This window comes from Anabrus simplex, chromosome 7, assembly GCF_040414725.1.
Source record: "Anabrus simplex isolate iqAnaSimp1 chromosome 7, ASM4041472v1, whole genome shotgun sequence".
Taxonomy (NCBI): Eukaryota; Metazoa; Arthropoda; class Insecta; order Orthoptera; family Tettigoniidae; genus Anabrus; species Anabrus simplex.
In genome coordinates, this window is record NC_090271.1 from 224,427,391 (window position 1) to 224,443,334 (window position 15,944).

Here is a 15,944-nt window from a genome sequence, read left to right on the forward strand (position 1 = left end):
GATCAATCAGATATTGTCCCATTTCCTTTTCTTTTCAACAAATTTCTCTGGAAAACAAAAACCCTTTTCACGGAAATAACTTATTACAAACTCTGCTACGTTAATATGATTTTAAGTGTCCTCTTAGGAACTCATTTTCACTGTCTTGCTTTCTTTAAAACAATCATCAAACTGTTATGTTATTGCTACATGCAGTGAAACACCCCACAGCTTACTAGCGCATGCGGCTCTGCTTATCTCTGGCCTTGAGTACCTGGAACGTCAGGGCTGTCCACTCCAACCAAAATATACATGTACAATACTCGTACTACCTACCATTGATCTACATATCACCAAGCTCGATAGCTGCAGTCGCTTAAGTGCGGCCAGAATCCAGTAATCGGGAGACAGTGGGTTCGAATCCCACTGTCGGCAACCCTGAAGATGGTTTTCCGTGGTTTCCCATTTTCATACCAGGCAAATGCTGGGGCTGTACCTTAATTAAGGCCATGGCCGTTTCCTTCCTACTCCTAGACCTCTCCTATCCCATCGTCGCCATAAGACTTATCTGTGTCAGCGCGACGTAAAACAAATAGCAAAAGATCTACATATTAGAGATTCTCCACATGATTTCACAGACTTGTAGTTACATCTCCAGGCTGATTTTCTACATGTTATCCTCTTGTAGTACAACAATTGTGTCGAAAAAATCAGCATAGGTTTCGACCTGTCTTACCTGATACTTCCCTTGTTAAAATATTTCAAAGAAGTGTCCGGCTCCATGGCTAAATGGTTAGCGTGCTGGCCTTTGGTCACAGGGGTCCCGGGTTCGATTCCCGGCAGGGTCGAGAATTTTAACCTTAATTGGTTAATTTCGCTGGCACGGGGGCTGGGTGTATGTGTTGTCTTCATCATCATTTCATCCTCATCACAACGCGCAGGTCACCTACGGGTGTCAAATCAAAAGACCTGCATCTGGCGAGCCGAACATGTCCTCGGACACTCCCGGCACTAAAAGCCATACGCCATTTCATTTCATTTTCAAAGAAGTTTGAAATTTATCGAACATCTTTCTTGGTAAATTATTCCATTCCATAATTCCTTTTCCTCTAAATGAATATTTGCCCCAATTTGTCCTCTTGAATTCCAATCTTCATATTATGATCTTTCCTACTTTTCCTACTTTTAAAAGCTCGTCTCAAGTTCATTTGTCTACTATTGTCATTCCACACCATCTCTTCACTGACAGCTTGAACACACCGCTTAGTCGGGCAGCTCTTCTCGTTACTCCCAAGTCTTTCCAGCCCAAAGTTTCCAACAGTTTCAAATGCTACTCATTTGTTGGTAATCACCCAGAGCAAATCCTGCTACTCTCCTGTGGATCTTTTCCTGTTCTCTAAATCAAGTAATCCTGATGAGGGTCCCATACACTAGAATCATACTCTAATCAGAATCTTACGAGCTACTTATATGCCCTTTCCTTTACATACTTACTACAACTCCTAAACACCCTCCTAGTATATACTTACCACCTCATTAATGTTATTACCTCAGTGAAGATTATTTTATAGCATATAACACGATCTGCAAAAAGCCATATCTGTGATTCCAGTTCTCTACTCTTTATACTTAATAAGAAAATATGAAGATCCAATGATATTGCTCCCTTCATAATTATAGGATCAGATAGCGCTTCACATACTCTAATTCTCTCAGTTATATTTTCTTGGAATTTAGCCACCCATTCAGTCACTCTTGTCTAGTCCAAAAACCCTCACTTTTGTAAGTAGTCTGCTATGGTCTATCAAAAGTCTTGACTAGATCAATTGCAGTGGTGGCTCGTGGATTTCTCTTTGGTTAGGGCTGCAGCTAACTTTTGCAGTATGATTAATCTAAAGAGCACACTTAAATTATCCTTACTATTTATTAAACTTTCTAGTTTTCAAGTCTGCAATGAATTGTAACATTATTTAATGCACAGAAATAATATACACTTAATTGAACAAATCTGTTTCTTTTTTCATCTTCGCATTTATTTATACACAAAATCCATTCTCCTTTACGACAAGCAAATTTGTCAATCAGTATGTTGCTGAAATTTGTAATACTGCCCATCAGATTCTTTTCTACACTAATCGTTGCCAATGCTGAAAGCCGTTATCTGACATTGTACTCCTTAAAAACATTTTCACTCATTGTAAAGTAGAGAAGCACCTTTCTGGTATTATTCAGAGCAGAGTGAATACTTCTGTGCAGCATTCACTAACTCCAGTATTGTACTCAACATTGTCTCATACAAGAACTTCACAACGGACAAATGCTTAAAAATAATTTTTTTTTTCCTGACAGGAAATAGTGTATCACACCTCTTTTACAACTATATCCTCATTGTTTCCTTTCCTTTTCCTCACTGGAGGACTGTTTCTTCAGGTTGATCGACTAATAAAAGTATCTTCTTTCTCTCTATATTGAAAGCCTGGAGAAATTCATTCACTGCCTTATCACTCAATGAGTAGAGCCCTGCACGGTTATCCACGAAGTTAGTGTCTCGGCAGATACAAACCGTATGGCAGTGCGGATAATTTTGCTGATAATTTCTAAATGATGACGTTTATTGACTTTTACTCAGGTATACTCTTGTTTTTGCTTGTGAATAAGTGACCCTTGACATTGGTATGGGAGAATAGTGATATATAAAGATCCTTGAAACCATAAAGACGTAAATCTGGCCTAAGCCTAACTGGCTCCTGCCCGCAAGTAATGGAAGGAAGGAATAAAGGTGAATATATCGGTAGTTATCGCAAGAGAAAATCCCTTATAAACCTGCGACAGTTGGGGTTCTGGTGCTAGGTGTCTGGTCTATTGTATTATGTTAACAGATCTATCCGTTTCAATACCTTGGGTGTGATATGCTGTAGTTAAATATTTAAATTATCTGCAGATAACCATTTTGCGGATGCGGATAACTATTCACGGATGCGGGTGCGGTTGAAGGAAGTGCGGATGTGGATATTATTTTGTATCTCCACACAGTTAGCAAAATGATGTTGTAGCTGGCTATACAATAGGTCCACATGAGGCATGATGCAGTAAAAAAATGTAAGACAGAAATTGAAATCATGATCATTTATCATGTGTAAAAGCCCTGTGGCTGCTTGTACTGTTGCTTGATTCCCGTTATTTTGAAGTTCCTGGAAACACTCTTGAAGAGGCTCTTTAATTTCGCAGACTGTGTTAACAAGTCAGCTATTAAAATTCCACCTGGTATTACATCTATGAGGGATACTTTTAGTTATGCCGTCCAACATGGATAACCGTGAAGGCAATTTGGAAAATAATCCTGTTATCGCGGCTAGACTACTGAAGAAAATTTAGGCTTGTCGATTCTGTGATGCAGGTTTCTCCGTAATTAAATTTAATTAGTATGCATGGCAATGCATAAAATATGCATGTTGGTCTGTACACTAACTTTATCACCACTCTTTACCATTGCCCCGTTGTATGTTTGTGCGATAAGTTCATCATTCACCATTCAAAACAATATCTAACTGCTCTAAAATACACTGTGCAAGTCCTTCTGCATTCTGAGTTTCAGGATTAAGAATCCCCAGAATATCTCGTACACAGCACCATCTACTTCATACCGGAAAACAGTAACCTGTTGAGTAAATTCAGAAACATCCATTGTATCATCCGGCATCACAGGTAAAAGATTTGTTCATTTAATTTCACTTCGTATTTTTTCTTTACACACCTCAAGAACACATTATAGGAGTTCATTCCAGATAACCTTAGATGTTCCCTTAAAGACGGTGGACTTCAACAAATGGGCTTTGAATGAATCATCTAAATTCCCAGCAAATTCTAATAATCCTCAGAAAATGTCAGGATTTGATGAATGGTCACTCTTGTCATGGCATTGTAGTGGAAGTTCAAATTTACCATAGAATTTTGTACAGTCAGTTATTTTTGAGAGTATTTTTCTCTTACTCATATCTGTTTCTTTCTTGTCTGTAGTTGTGAAGCAATATTCACTGTTCCTAGCATAGCTAAGTTTTCCTCGTTCTGGGGGTGTTTAACTGATTGTTCATGTTTTTTAGCCTTTTCACCTAAATGCTTTAAATCCATCACTCAGGTTTTTGTCCTAGTTATATCACCTCCAAACAATAAACACAGAAAATAAAACAGAGCATTTCTCTCATTGCAACCTCTTAACCACTTCCACTTATTATACACTGAAGAATTCAACTTTCTCATACAAGTTTGCTGTCTACTTGACGACATAGACAAATCAGAATACTGCAACCACTTGGCTGGGGGCTGGTCAGGCTGCAGTCCAGCTGGCGCGCCCGACTCCGTTTTCCACTTCCTCCGTGCACAGAGTGAACCGCACAGTACATGGGTAGGGCACAGCCCGAACAATGGGAATCCAGCCTCGCTGCTTGCTAGTGACAGTGTGCCGCATACTTTTTGGAGTGCCACTGTACTCAGCCTCTCTAGTCCTGGCAGATTTAGACTGAGTTACACTAGTTTAAATACTTCAAAGGAAGTAAACATTTCGGATATGCAATTATATTTTTGTCCGCCTTCACCAAGCACTGGGAGGGGCTGCAGCCCTGCAGCCCTTATGGAGAAACCGCGCCTGATCAATTGTGATATAGACCATTTCACTTCCTGAATCTAAAACAGGATATTACAAGTTGAGCTTCAGTGGAATAAATAATCTTTCCTAAACCTGAACTGCCTTCTGTCAAACCAGTTAGTGATTTTTCAAGTGTGTGTAATATAATCAGAAAGAATGCTTTCTCAGTGCTTACATGCAACACTTGTCAAGCTGACTGACCTGTAATTATCTGCTTTATGTCTATCACCCTTCTCTTTGTACATTGGGGCTACTATTGCAACTCTCCATTCATTTGGTATAGCTCTTTCCTGCAAACAGTAGTTCAATTATTATTTCAGATATGGTAATATATACCAAGATCTACCTGGCTGAGGTGGAAAAGATGTGCTCGGTTCAGCTGGAAGGATATGGGTTTGATTCCCTGTCGGGAAGTCGAAAAATTTAGAACAAGATTTCCACTTTCGGAGGAACCAGGTTAGTTTCTGGGGGTGAAGGCAGCCAGGCATAGAGCTAACTACTCTACCCCACCATATTTTGAGGTTATGGATAGTGGAAGCATTTACCTCCCACCCCTCCAAGGGCCTTCATGGCCTGTAAAAAGCAAAAAGCAAAGTAATCTCCGTACACACCATGAAGGCCGTTGGAAGGGTGCAAGGTAAAGGCTTCCACTATCCGTAACCTCGGCACTTGATGCGGCAAAGTGGTTAGCTCTACGCCTGGCCGCCTTTGCCCCCAGGAATTAACCTGGTACTCATTTTTGGTGTAGGCTGAATGAACCTCAGGGCCATGTGCACCTCCGGAAGTGGAAATCTTGTTTCTTAAATTTACGACCTCCTGACGGGGATTCGAGCCCACGTCCTTCCAGGTGAACCGAGCATGCCTTTACCACCTCGACCAGGCAGCCCCTCTTCATGGCCTGTACAGAGATGATTTTACTTGTTTACTATGTACCAACCCATTACCTTTATTACGAGGGCAATTCAATGAGTATCTGCAATCGATTTTTATAATTTATTACAAAAAAATAGGCTACACACTTTTTATTGATATCATTTTTCAATATAGTCACCCTGCTTTCCAATGCACATGGTCCACAGTTTCACAAGCTTCCTGATACCCTCTGCAAAACAGATTTTTGGCTGCGGAGCAAGCCACGTATGCACCGCTTCCTTCATCTGTTGATCAGAGCTGAATCAGTGGCCTCTTAGAGCATTTTTAAGTGGACCAAACAGATGGTAATCCAACGGGGCGAGATCAGGACTGTATGCAGAATGTTCCAACACCTCAAAACACAGCATCTGAAGAGTTTGAATGGTGTGGGCGGCGGTATGTGGACGCGCATTTTCATGCAATAAAAGAACTCCTCCTGACAATCGACCTCTGTGTTTGTTGAGAATTGCAGGTTTCAGCTTGTTTACCACCTTAACACAGTAATGTTCACTGTTTCCTCCTTTTCCTGGTAATGTTCCAGGATTGGTTCTTGAGAGTCCCAAAACACTGTGAGCATCACTTTTCCTGCAGAAAGTTGACTCTTGAATTTCTTTTTCGCTGGGGATCCGGGATGCTTCCATTCCATGCTCTGATGTTTGCTCTTTGGTTTGAAGTGGTGAACCCAAGTTTTATCTCCAGTGATGATCCGTTTCAGAAATGTTTCACCTTCGTTAGCATGACGGTCCAGTAGGTGCTGACAGATTTTCACACGATTGCGCTTCTGCTCTTCATCTAATTGTTTTGGAACCTATCTCGAACAGACTTTGTGAAAGTTAAGCCTGTTATACATGATTTCATATGCAGAACCATGGCTAATGTGCATATAGTTTGTCACATCATCAACAGTCACTCGCCTGTTATTAAGGATCATATCACGCACTTGTTTAATATTGGAATCAGTTATGGCTGCAGATGGACGCCCAGATCTTTCCTCATCCTTCACGCTCGTACGGCACCTTTTGAACTGTTCAATCCACTGGTAAACACTTCACTGTGGCAAAACATTGTCCCCGTATTGTGCTGAAAGTCTTCTATGAATTTCCACTCCTGGTACACCCTCAGATCACAAATAATTTACCGAGAGAAGAAATGACAATATTTCTTGTGTCAGAGTCCATTAAGAGGTTTCGCTTTTTCAGGCTTGCTCTACCTGCAGATTGGATCAAATATGTTCCGTCTTTGACGTGATTCCACATAATCTTGTCAGGTATTTTGCAATGTTTCTTAAAGTAAAAATAGTTTTGCATTTTTGAGTCAGATATGTAAAATATTGCCAAAATGTTTCTATTTTGCACTTTGCAAAAATGAAGTGCCTCTATTAATATACCACAAAGCTTAGCAAACACATGCAGAGCAAAGAGCATTGGGGCTTAATTCATGTGTGATGTGGAAAGCATCAGAGATGATTTTCTGATGGAGAACTTGACCAGACATACTATTATAAAGTGTTTGAACTGCCTCCACTGCCAGAGGATCAAGATGCTCTCTAGGCATGAAAAATATTCTACATCTGAGACAGAGACATTGAAATCTGTAAGGCTAGTAGCTGGGGCAGGTTGATCATTAATGGTGAGCCCAAAACAGGTGTAAATGGAGGTGGTGCAGTTTCATCAGCACACTGCAGTTCAATTATACTATGCAACAGGGAAAAAAACGTTTTTCAAAAAAGTAGGTGTACTTTATGTATTTCTGCCTCCTGAATTCAAAAATGACTCTGAAATATTGTATCACCCACAGTTTTGGCACAAAACAGTATACTTTGTCAATAATGATATTACATATTGAAGTAGTACATATATACAGGCTGAAGCGTAATTCGCGCACTCGGGCATCGCAGCGCAACTCCTCACATTCCAGCAATAAAAAAAATGTCTCTTACAAAATTTTGTCTTGCGAGTATATCCGGTAGAAAACGGACGTTAAAGAGTAGCAATCTGGCAACACTGTAACCATATGTAGGGTAACTATAGCTGTCAGCACGTTGACGTCGTGCTGTACAGTTGGTGCAGTGGGTAGAGTTTTTGGTTGGCATGCAGGAGGTCGATGGTTCGATCCTGGGTTGAGGCGCATTTTTTATTTGCTAATTTCCATCTGACATTACCTAGTGTAATACAGTAAGACACCGTTTCTGAGGTCACATGTATCCTACATTTACAAAATAATAATAATAATAATAATAATAATAATAATAATAAATAAAAATAATGCATTGAGATACGTACTAAACAGCATGCGGTTACCAGACGCAATGTTGAAAGGCAGAATTATTGGGACCATGATGATAACACATACAAATTGTAACCAAGTTTGGACATTATTCGCAGAACACGTTGCTAGACCTACTGGTAACGTAAGGCCCTAACGAAATGTAATGGACCTGAACGTGGCAAGAATAATAGTTGGTACTAATCTATGGGACCATTGGAGGAGGGTACAAAGAAAACAGGTTTCACATATAGTAGATGAAGTGGTGCGAATAAATTCACGCCCATGACGTGGAAAGGGCGCCTTTCAAAGCAGACCAATGAAAACGATTGTTCTTCCATTTCTAGGATCGTAGTATGTAAGTGCAAATAGTTTCTAGAGGACCCACTGCAATCGCTGTTGACGATTAAGATGCCAGATACCATACCACCTGGACTACATTTACGAAATAAAAAACATACGCCTCAACCCAAGATCGACCACTCGACCTCCTGCATTCTAACCAAAAACTCTATCCATTGCACCAATTGTACAGTACGACTAACTGCTGCTGACAGAGGTAGTTACCCTACATGTGGTTACAGTGTTGCCAGATTGCTACTCTTCAACGTCGTTTTTTCTGCCGGATATACTCGCAAGATGAAATTTTGTAAGAGACATTTTTTTATTGCTGGCATCTGAGGTGTCGCGCTGCGACGCCCGAGTGTGCGAATTACGCTTCACCCTGTATATATGGCACACAAATCACGCTGAACTAGAATACAAGTTTAAACTAACAACATATTGAAATATGCACTTAGTGAACAGATGCATACAGAGAATGTGGTAAAAACATGCACTAACGTAATTCAAACATTGGCGTTCCAAGGGAACATAGAATATTTCCAAGTGTCATTTGAACTTGTGTTGTTATAACAGACTGAGTCCTAATATGGCACTTGAAGAGAAATACTATGTTCCACTTCCACTTCCACTGGAACTGAGCAGTAGAGAGTCAGAGTATCATCCCACCGAAATACAGAGTCCCGACTGGACATAGGTTAGGTCTGCCGCACTTGTAGAGCTCCAACCATTACCCGTAATAGCAGAGGCGGTGGAGTATTACTACTTTTGTAGCCTTGATCGCCTTGCTCTTATACCTGGAGGTGATGAAGCATCTCGAAACGTTGATATTATCCACCCCTATAACTCCTAAAGTACATGGTAGATTTGCTCAAGAATTTGATAGTTTTCAGCTGTTATTATGGCCTCAACATTGGCGGTGCAAAAATAATTTTATCTTAACTCCAAATAGACTTTACAGATGGATCGGAACATTACCATATATGGTCATGCTCGCTGTGTGAAGCTGGCCTGAACCGGCCACATCACTGCTGTGTACGTCAGCGAAGTTCAGCGAGCTTGCCTATCCTTCACCTCGCATGAAGTGTAACTCTTATACTTCGAACTTGCTTTCTCATAGCACTGTTACCGGTACAATATATATATATATATTTATTTATTTGATTTTAATTTCATTCCCTTAAAATTTTAGGGAATATGAAGGTTTCATTCACTACCGTATACCAGCAATAAAACATTAACCATATTTTCTTTCATCTAACTCAGACTTATATTTTATGTCGAGTAACATAGTACATAAGATAGATTACAGTAATAAATAAGGAATTGTAATACATATATCAGTCAAGGTGCCATTTTAAGTCTGTGGCGTAGAAGCCAATTTCGGTACCCGACACAAGGAGCCATATTCAGTCTGTGATATCCAGAAGTGTTTGTCTGTGTATATGTGGCTATGCCCAGCCAAATCTACAGCATGCAGAGGTCTGAAATTTTCAACATAGAAGGTCCAAACACACCTCAAAGCCAGAATTTTCATTTTCACATTTGTTGGGGACTTTGGAGTTATGAACGATATCCAGAAGTGTTTGTCTGTGTATATGTGGCTATGCCCAGCCAAATCTACAACATGCAGAGGTCTGAAATTTTAACATAGAGGGTCCAAACGTACCTCAAAGCCAGAATTTTCATTTTTACATTCGTTGGGGAGTTATGAACGAAGTGTCAAAGAGCAGTTCTTACAACAAGAAATGAAGCTCTCGACGTCATCAACAAGCAACTTTTAGAAGAATTAACTGATGTTCTACAAATTTACAGGTCTGTTGACATGACATGTAATACAGATGAGGCTGTCATCTACATGACAGATCGTTTGAACAACTTGAAATCACCTGGAGTACCTTTGAACATCTTGGAGCGGACAATTGTAGCATTGATTATCCTTCTCAGGAATATAAATACTCCTTCCCTCTGTAGTGGAACATGACTCTCAGTCAAGAAACTGATGCTGAATATTACTGAAGCCATCATCAAAATTGGACATGCCACATGTGAAGTAGTTTCATTCTTTGGATTCAGATCATCCCTTTGAATATACCATTTCAATTTAGACGTCTACAGTTCCCTGTTCATTTGAGTTTCGCTATGTGCATCAACAAGGCATAAGGACAATCGTTTAAAGTTGCAGAACTTAATGTAACAGGCTAGCCATTTTGGAAAAGACGAGCATCTGCAACTTAGAAACATTTGTTTCCACTTTTCATTGAAGAGAAGAGACCTTTCAAGTAGTTTTCCAAACGCCGGGTTGAATGACTCAGATGATTGAGGTGATGGCCTTCTGATCCCAACTTAATCTGTGCTTCTCCCACAGTCAGCTGTATGGGGGTTGTTCAGTTGGAAAGGCAAACGCACTGTACATCTTAGCTCCATATGGAAGGACAATTAATATGGTTTATCCAGAAGCTCTATAAGGAAAAATTAGTTTTTATTTATTTATATAATAATATTTTATATTGTTTTAATGTTATTTGTATCATCCATCAACCCGGTATCTTAAGCATTGAAAAAATTTAATTAAAAATAAGATACTGGTAATGTAATACATGAATTGATGTAAAAACAATGTGTGTTAATAAATATAATGTTTCTTATTTTTATTTCTTATTGATGGTTTAAAAACATCTAATGGTTGAATTAATAAACACAGGCAGGGCAGTGGGTACATGCTAGTAAACTAATTAAAAAACATTTTTGATTATTCATGAGTCGAAAGCCTTCCAGTTTAGTGAGGTCTCCTCTTGTAGACACGTTCCATAATATTGTGTATTCTTTCCTTCTTAATAGATGATGGATGTAACTCTGAAAAAGAGAAAATTTGAAAGGAAAAAAAATGTTACAGGCTAGCCATTTTGGAAAAGACGAGCATCTGCAACTTAGAAACATTTGTTTTCACTTTTCATTGAAGAGAAGAGATCTTTCAAGTAGTTTTCCAAATGCTGGGTTGAATGATTCAGATGGTTGAGGTGATGGCCTTCTGATCCCAACTTGGCAGGTTCGATCCTGGCTCAGTCCGGTGGTATTTGAAGGTGCTCAAATATACGTCAGCCTCGTGTCGGTAGATTTACTGGCATGTAAAAGAACTCCTGTGGGACTAAATTCTGGCACCTTTGCAGCCCTAATATTTGCCTGGTGTGAGAAGAGGAAACCATGGAAAACCATTTTCAGGACTGCCGATAGTGTAGTAGGTTCACTACCATCTCCCAAATTCAAGCTTTCCCTCATCAAGACTGAAGATCTGTCAAAATGACCCCTCAATGAGTGTTGTAGCCTATCCTCCTGATGAAATTGGGGAGCAAAAACAATTACATGTGTGATAAACTTCATGGACTGATCCGTACTGACTTGCAATATAGTTAGGCAAAATTTCTTATACAGAAAAAACAAAAACTCATCCACCTGTTCAAACAAGCTTGTCAGGGGTTGAGAAGAAATAATCAGGACCAGTGAGTGAAGAGCCCGTCTACTTGAAGATGGTAGTGTATGAAGAGGTAGAGGTTGTTCTTACCCTTTTTTTGTTTTCATGTTTGTCCTTGTCTCCTCTTCTGATGCTGACCTGTTGTTGTTGAGTTTATCCTATAATGTGTTCTTCTTTGTGTTCCTACCCTTCTACATATGACTTCATTTGTCTTTTGTTTGTTCCTTCCTGTCACAAATATTTCCATATATCATGTTACTCTAACTGAAGAATAAAAGATATCTAAACAAATCTACTTCAAATAAAGAGGTACACTCCTTCATAAAACCTGGAATTCTCAGCTATGAATTCTAATTGTAATTTTATATGAAAAAAAATATACTGTTTCAGTATGCATTTGAATATAGTAATTTTTACAATGAATACTCAGTATTAATTTTGTACAACTCACCTTGCTGATCCCTGTCAAAGATCATATCATAAGTTCAGCATGTGATGAGTTTCTCACTTCTCCTAGTATGTATATTTTTATCTACATTCTGTTTCAGGGCCCAGGTTGGTCTTACGAAACAGAACTTCCAGACTGGGCGCGCGTTGAATGGGTCGACCCAGACGACTAAGTTTATCTTCCCCATTGAGCAGACTATGTGCAGGGTCCAACAACCAATCAAAGAATGTTCTGCTGGAATTTCTTCTCATGTCTTTCTTAGTAAAGAACAATACAGAACATGTTTATATTGAATGGTGTGATATTTTGAGGAATGTTAATTGTAAGGATTGTAATCAATTATATTTAAATGTGAAGAAAACCAACAAGCTTTATACGTCTGAAGAGTGTAAATGGTCAAGTCCAGTAAGCAACACCTCACTCCAGCCGAAATAATTGAGTGAGTGTTAGAGTGACTGTGAGGGTAAGTGAGAGATTGTGCAATTGATTGCTCACTCAGTTGAAGAATTAATTGCTCAATTGACCTTGTGTTAAGTTACATGGTGCTATGCATAAAATGGGTTTTAATATGCATTTAAAATAATCTCTATACTCTAGATGGGATCACAAACAGGATTCTTAAAGCCTATTGAAGATGGTGCAGAGAATTTCACTTATCTTTGTGCTGTCTACAATGTATACTGTGGACTGAAGAAGCAGATGAAGATTATGATTATTATACGCAAGTTTGAGAACTGTGTAGTTATAACAGGTGACCTTTCCACTAACTTTGGAATATAAAGAAAACAAATAATTTGTAGGATACCACTGTCCTTATTTTATTACTACAGAACAAGACCACTAATTAAGCAATGGATTCTATCCAGGGTAGTTTAAAAAATGTTGTATTTACTCTTCATTTGTATGACCACAATGTTGAGAATTTTTTCTAAAACTGTATTCTTACAAAAAAGGTGCAACCTTTACTACAATTCATAATAAAGTTTACTACAAAATCATTAAAATAATAATACAAAAGTTTGCTTTTCGCAAATAGTTGGTGGTAACATACCTTGTCTGTGACCAGATAGCAGTAGTCATGCTAGTCATAGTACCAGAACATAATAGCAGAAGAACGGTGACTACAATTCTTGAAGCAATATTAATGAATTTTGTCTTAGTTCTGTAGAATTCTGGTCGTTAGTTCTACGTAAATGACTTCCATTTGTTATTATTCACTGAGCAAATCCTGTCAAATACATCATAATAATTTGAATCATCTGAGCAAATTTTAAAATCCATCTTGTGCATGCTGACCAAATTTTTTAAATATACAAAATATATATATACATACATATACATATATTTATTATATATAAGTGCTGTATATTTTCTGTGATGAATTGTAAGGGGAAGGAAGGCAGTAACTAAGGGAGCAGCTTCCCCACTGGGCCTTGTTTATGACAGACAGTGCCTTGTAAGTGTCACGAGCATTTCGGATATCGACGCTCGGCCTTTATCTTGTAGGGTTGCGCTCATAAACATTTGATATATGATTGACAAAGAGGATCTCAAATTTTCTCTGAGTGAATGTTTATCAATCATGAATTGCACAGTAGTTGCTTTGTGTACAATAAAATTGTAAACTTTATTGTTTTATACATAATGTGCTGAATAGACTTTTATTATTTGTATTTGTATGTGACGTACCATGTATTTAACATGAACCTATAGAGTTTGACCACTAGCAAACATGGTCCACAGTGTATAATCCACCATTTTGTAAAAATATGCTAGTATTATTAGATGTGATTTGGTAAAAGTGTGTGTCATGAGTAGGATTCCTGGCCATTAAGATAGCCAGTTTGCTCTGTGTGTGTTCTTATGCAGTTTTAATGACAAATGTAGGGTGATAAGAGAGTTCTGAGAAAATAAATAATGTAAGACTTATTTTTGGTTATGTCAAACTTGAGCAGAGAGATGTTGGCATTGTTGATATCTTTCTCTTTGAGAGTGAAGGTTGCTCTAGTCGATAATTGAATTTATGCTTATTTTTCAAAGATTGGCGAGGAAACCATTTACATTATCTCAGAAATTCAGCAACAGGATTCCCTTGATCTCATCCTTTACTGTTAATAATCCATAATCTATGTCTTCTCTTAGCAACTATGATTTATATTATTTTCATATTTCATCTGCTCATTACTTTTGACTTTTTAATAGAAATCAGTATAACTGCATTATAGTGGACATCCTCTTAACCAGATGACCCGGTGAATAATATTGCTTCCAGTTTCCCTACAGTGGCGAGTGCGAAATATGTTGAACAGCAGTCATCTGATATAGACATTGTTTATAAGGAAATGGCATGACTTTGCCTCAAAAAATCATTGGAATAAAAAAACATTAGAGATTACTTTAATTTCAGTTTCATGTGTTAAGTTCATTTTATTAGTATTATAAAGTAGAAGCTTGATATAATGTGGTCTGATATACCTCAGATATGCATTTAATTTGGTGAAGAGTATGTCCCCCACTCAAAATATTCTTATTTTTGAAAGTCAGTAAATTAGCCTGCTTAAAATATAAAAACAACAGAATATCATTTTCAAGACAGACAATGTGGCATCAGAACACATTTTCTTCTAAGTCCAGCTAGTTTTCATTTTGCAAAATTGCCTTCCAACAAAGGTACCCCCATAGGACTCTGCATATTCTCTAACAGAAATTTTATATAACAGCTATAGCAAATCGTACTCAAATATTTGGATTGAGATGGTGATTTAAGATCTAAAATCCTAAAGAAAAAGACCAAAAACCTTGAGTGATTCCAAGCGATATTTATCTTTGAAGAAATTTACTGTGGGTTCATAAATACTCTTCTTTTATTGGTGTACCTCTGTATCCTGTTCACTTCCCAACTCAAATATTACCATGGGATCTACAATAATACCTCTCTTTGTATTAATATGCTTTCTCCGGGTACTCTGATTTTCCCTATCATCTTTCATAGGCTCCTGTCCAATATAATTTCATTTCATCTGTCAGTCATTAACCATTGCCCCCAGAGGAGTGCAACAGGCTTCGACAGCCGGCACAATTCCTATTCTTGCTACTAGATGGGGGTTTCATTCATTCATTCTATTCCTGACCCGGTCTAATGACTTGAAACAGGATGTGGATTTGTATTGGTATAGTACGCTATTATATCAGCCCTTCGAGTTTATCCACTCACAGCAAAGCAGGAAATTTCCTCATCTGCTGTCCAGCCCTTCTTTCTCAAGGCGTCAGCTATCTTTGACCCTATAGTGTGGTGGCATTAGTTCTGAATGAGCATTCCTGTCTCAAGATGGGAGCTAAGGTTTCAGTCTGCACCGGGTACCGTCTAAGGACCGATGGGTAACAGCTCGAAGTGCAGCAACATTTGCATTTGTCTTTAAACAAATCACCCACTCTAAAGTAGATATCCATTTGTTAGTCTACCCCCCTACCTGTTCCAGGCATAGATTTCCAAGTTTCAAACTCATAGTTACTCAGTCCTTCCTGGAATATGAGCACTGATGACTTTGTCATTTCTGTTGGTGGAGGAAAGTTAAGATGATCACATTAAGTTTTCAACTCATCTTCCAACATCCTAACTATGTTTGCATGTGCATTATCAGCTCTCATTAATGCTATAGAGACTTCACGGTGTCATCAGGAGGATGGTTTCCCACGCAGCTCTAATTAAATTTAGCCCTCTGCCTTTTCTTCCTGAATGAAACATACTGTTGAATTTGTGAACTGGTAAGAGAAGCATCTCTTTAACAGAACTTCAAATAATCTTGTCTATGTCTTCTAAAAAGACTATTGGTAATTGGTGCAATGATGCCATATGTAAGGGGTATAAGAGTTTTGGCCACTTA

The 15,944-nt window shown here is 38.4% G+C and overlaps 1 protein-coding gene across 1 annotated transcript in view; it reads left to right on the plus strand.

The window, feature by feature from the left end:
* Nucleotides 1–14,840, plus strand: part of LOC136877786 (pseudouridylate synthase RPUSD2) — a 546,352-nt gene extending 531,512 nt beyond the window's left edge. The window contains exon 12 of the mRNA XM_067151993.2: nt 12,161–14,840. Within this exon, the coding sequence (XP_067008094.2) occupies nt 12,161–12,232 (72 nt within the window). The 3' untranslated portion in view covers nt 12,233–14,840. The remainder of the gene's footprint in view (nt 1–12,160) is intronic.
* Nucleotides 14,841–15,944: the final 1,104 nt, after the last annotated feature.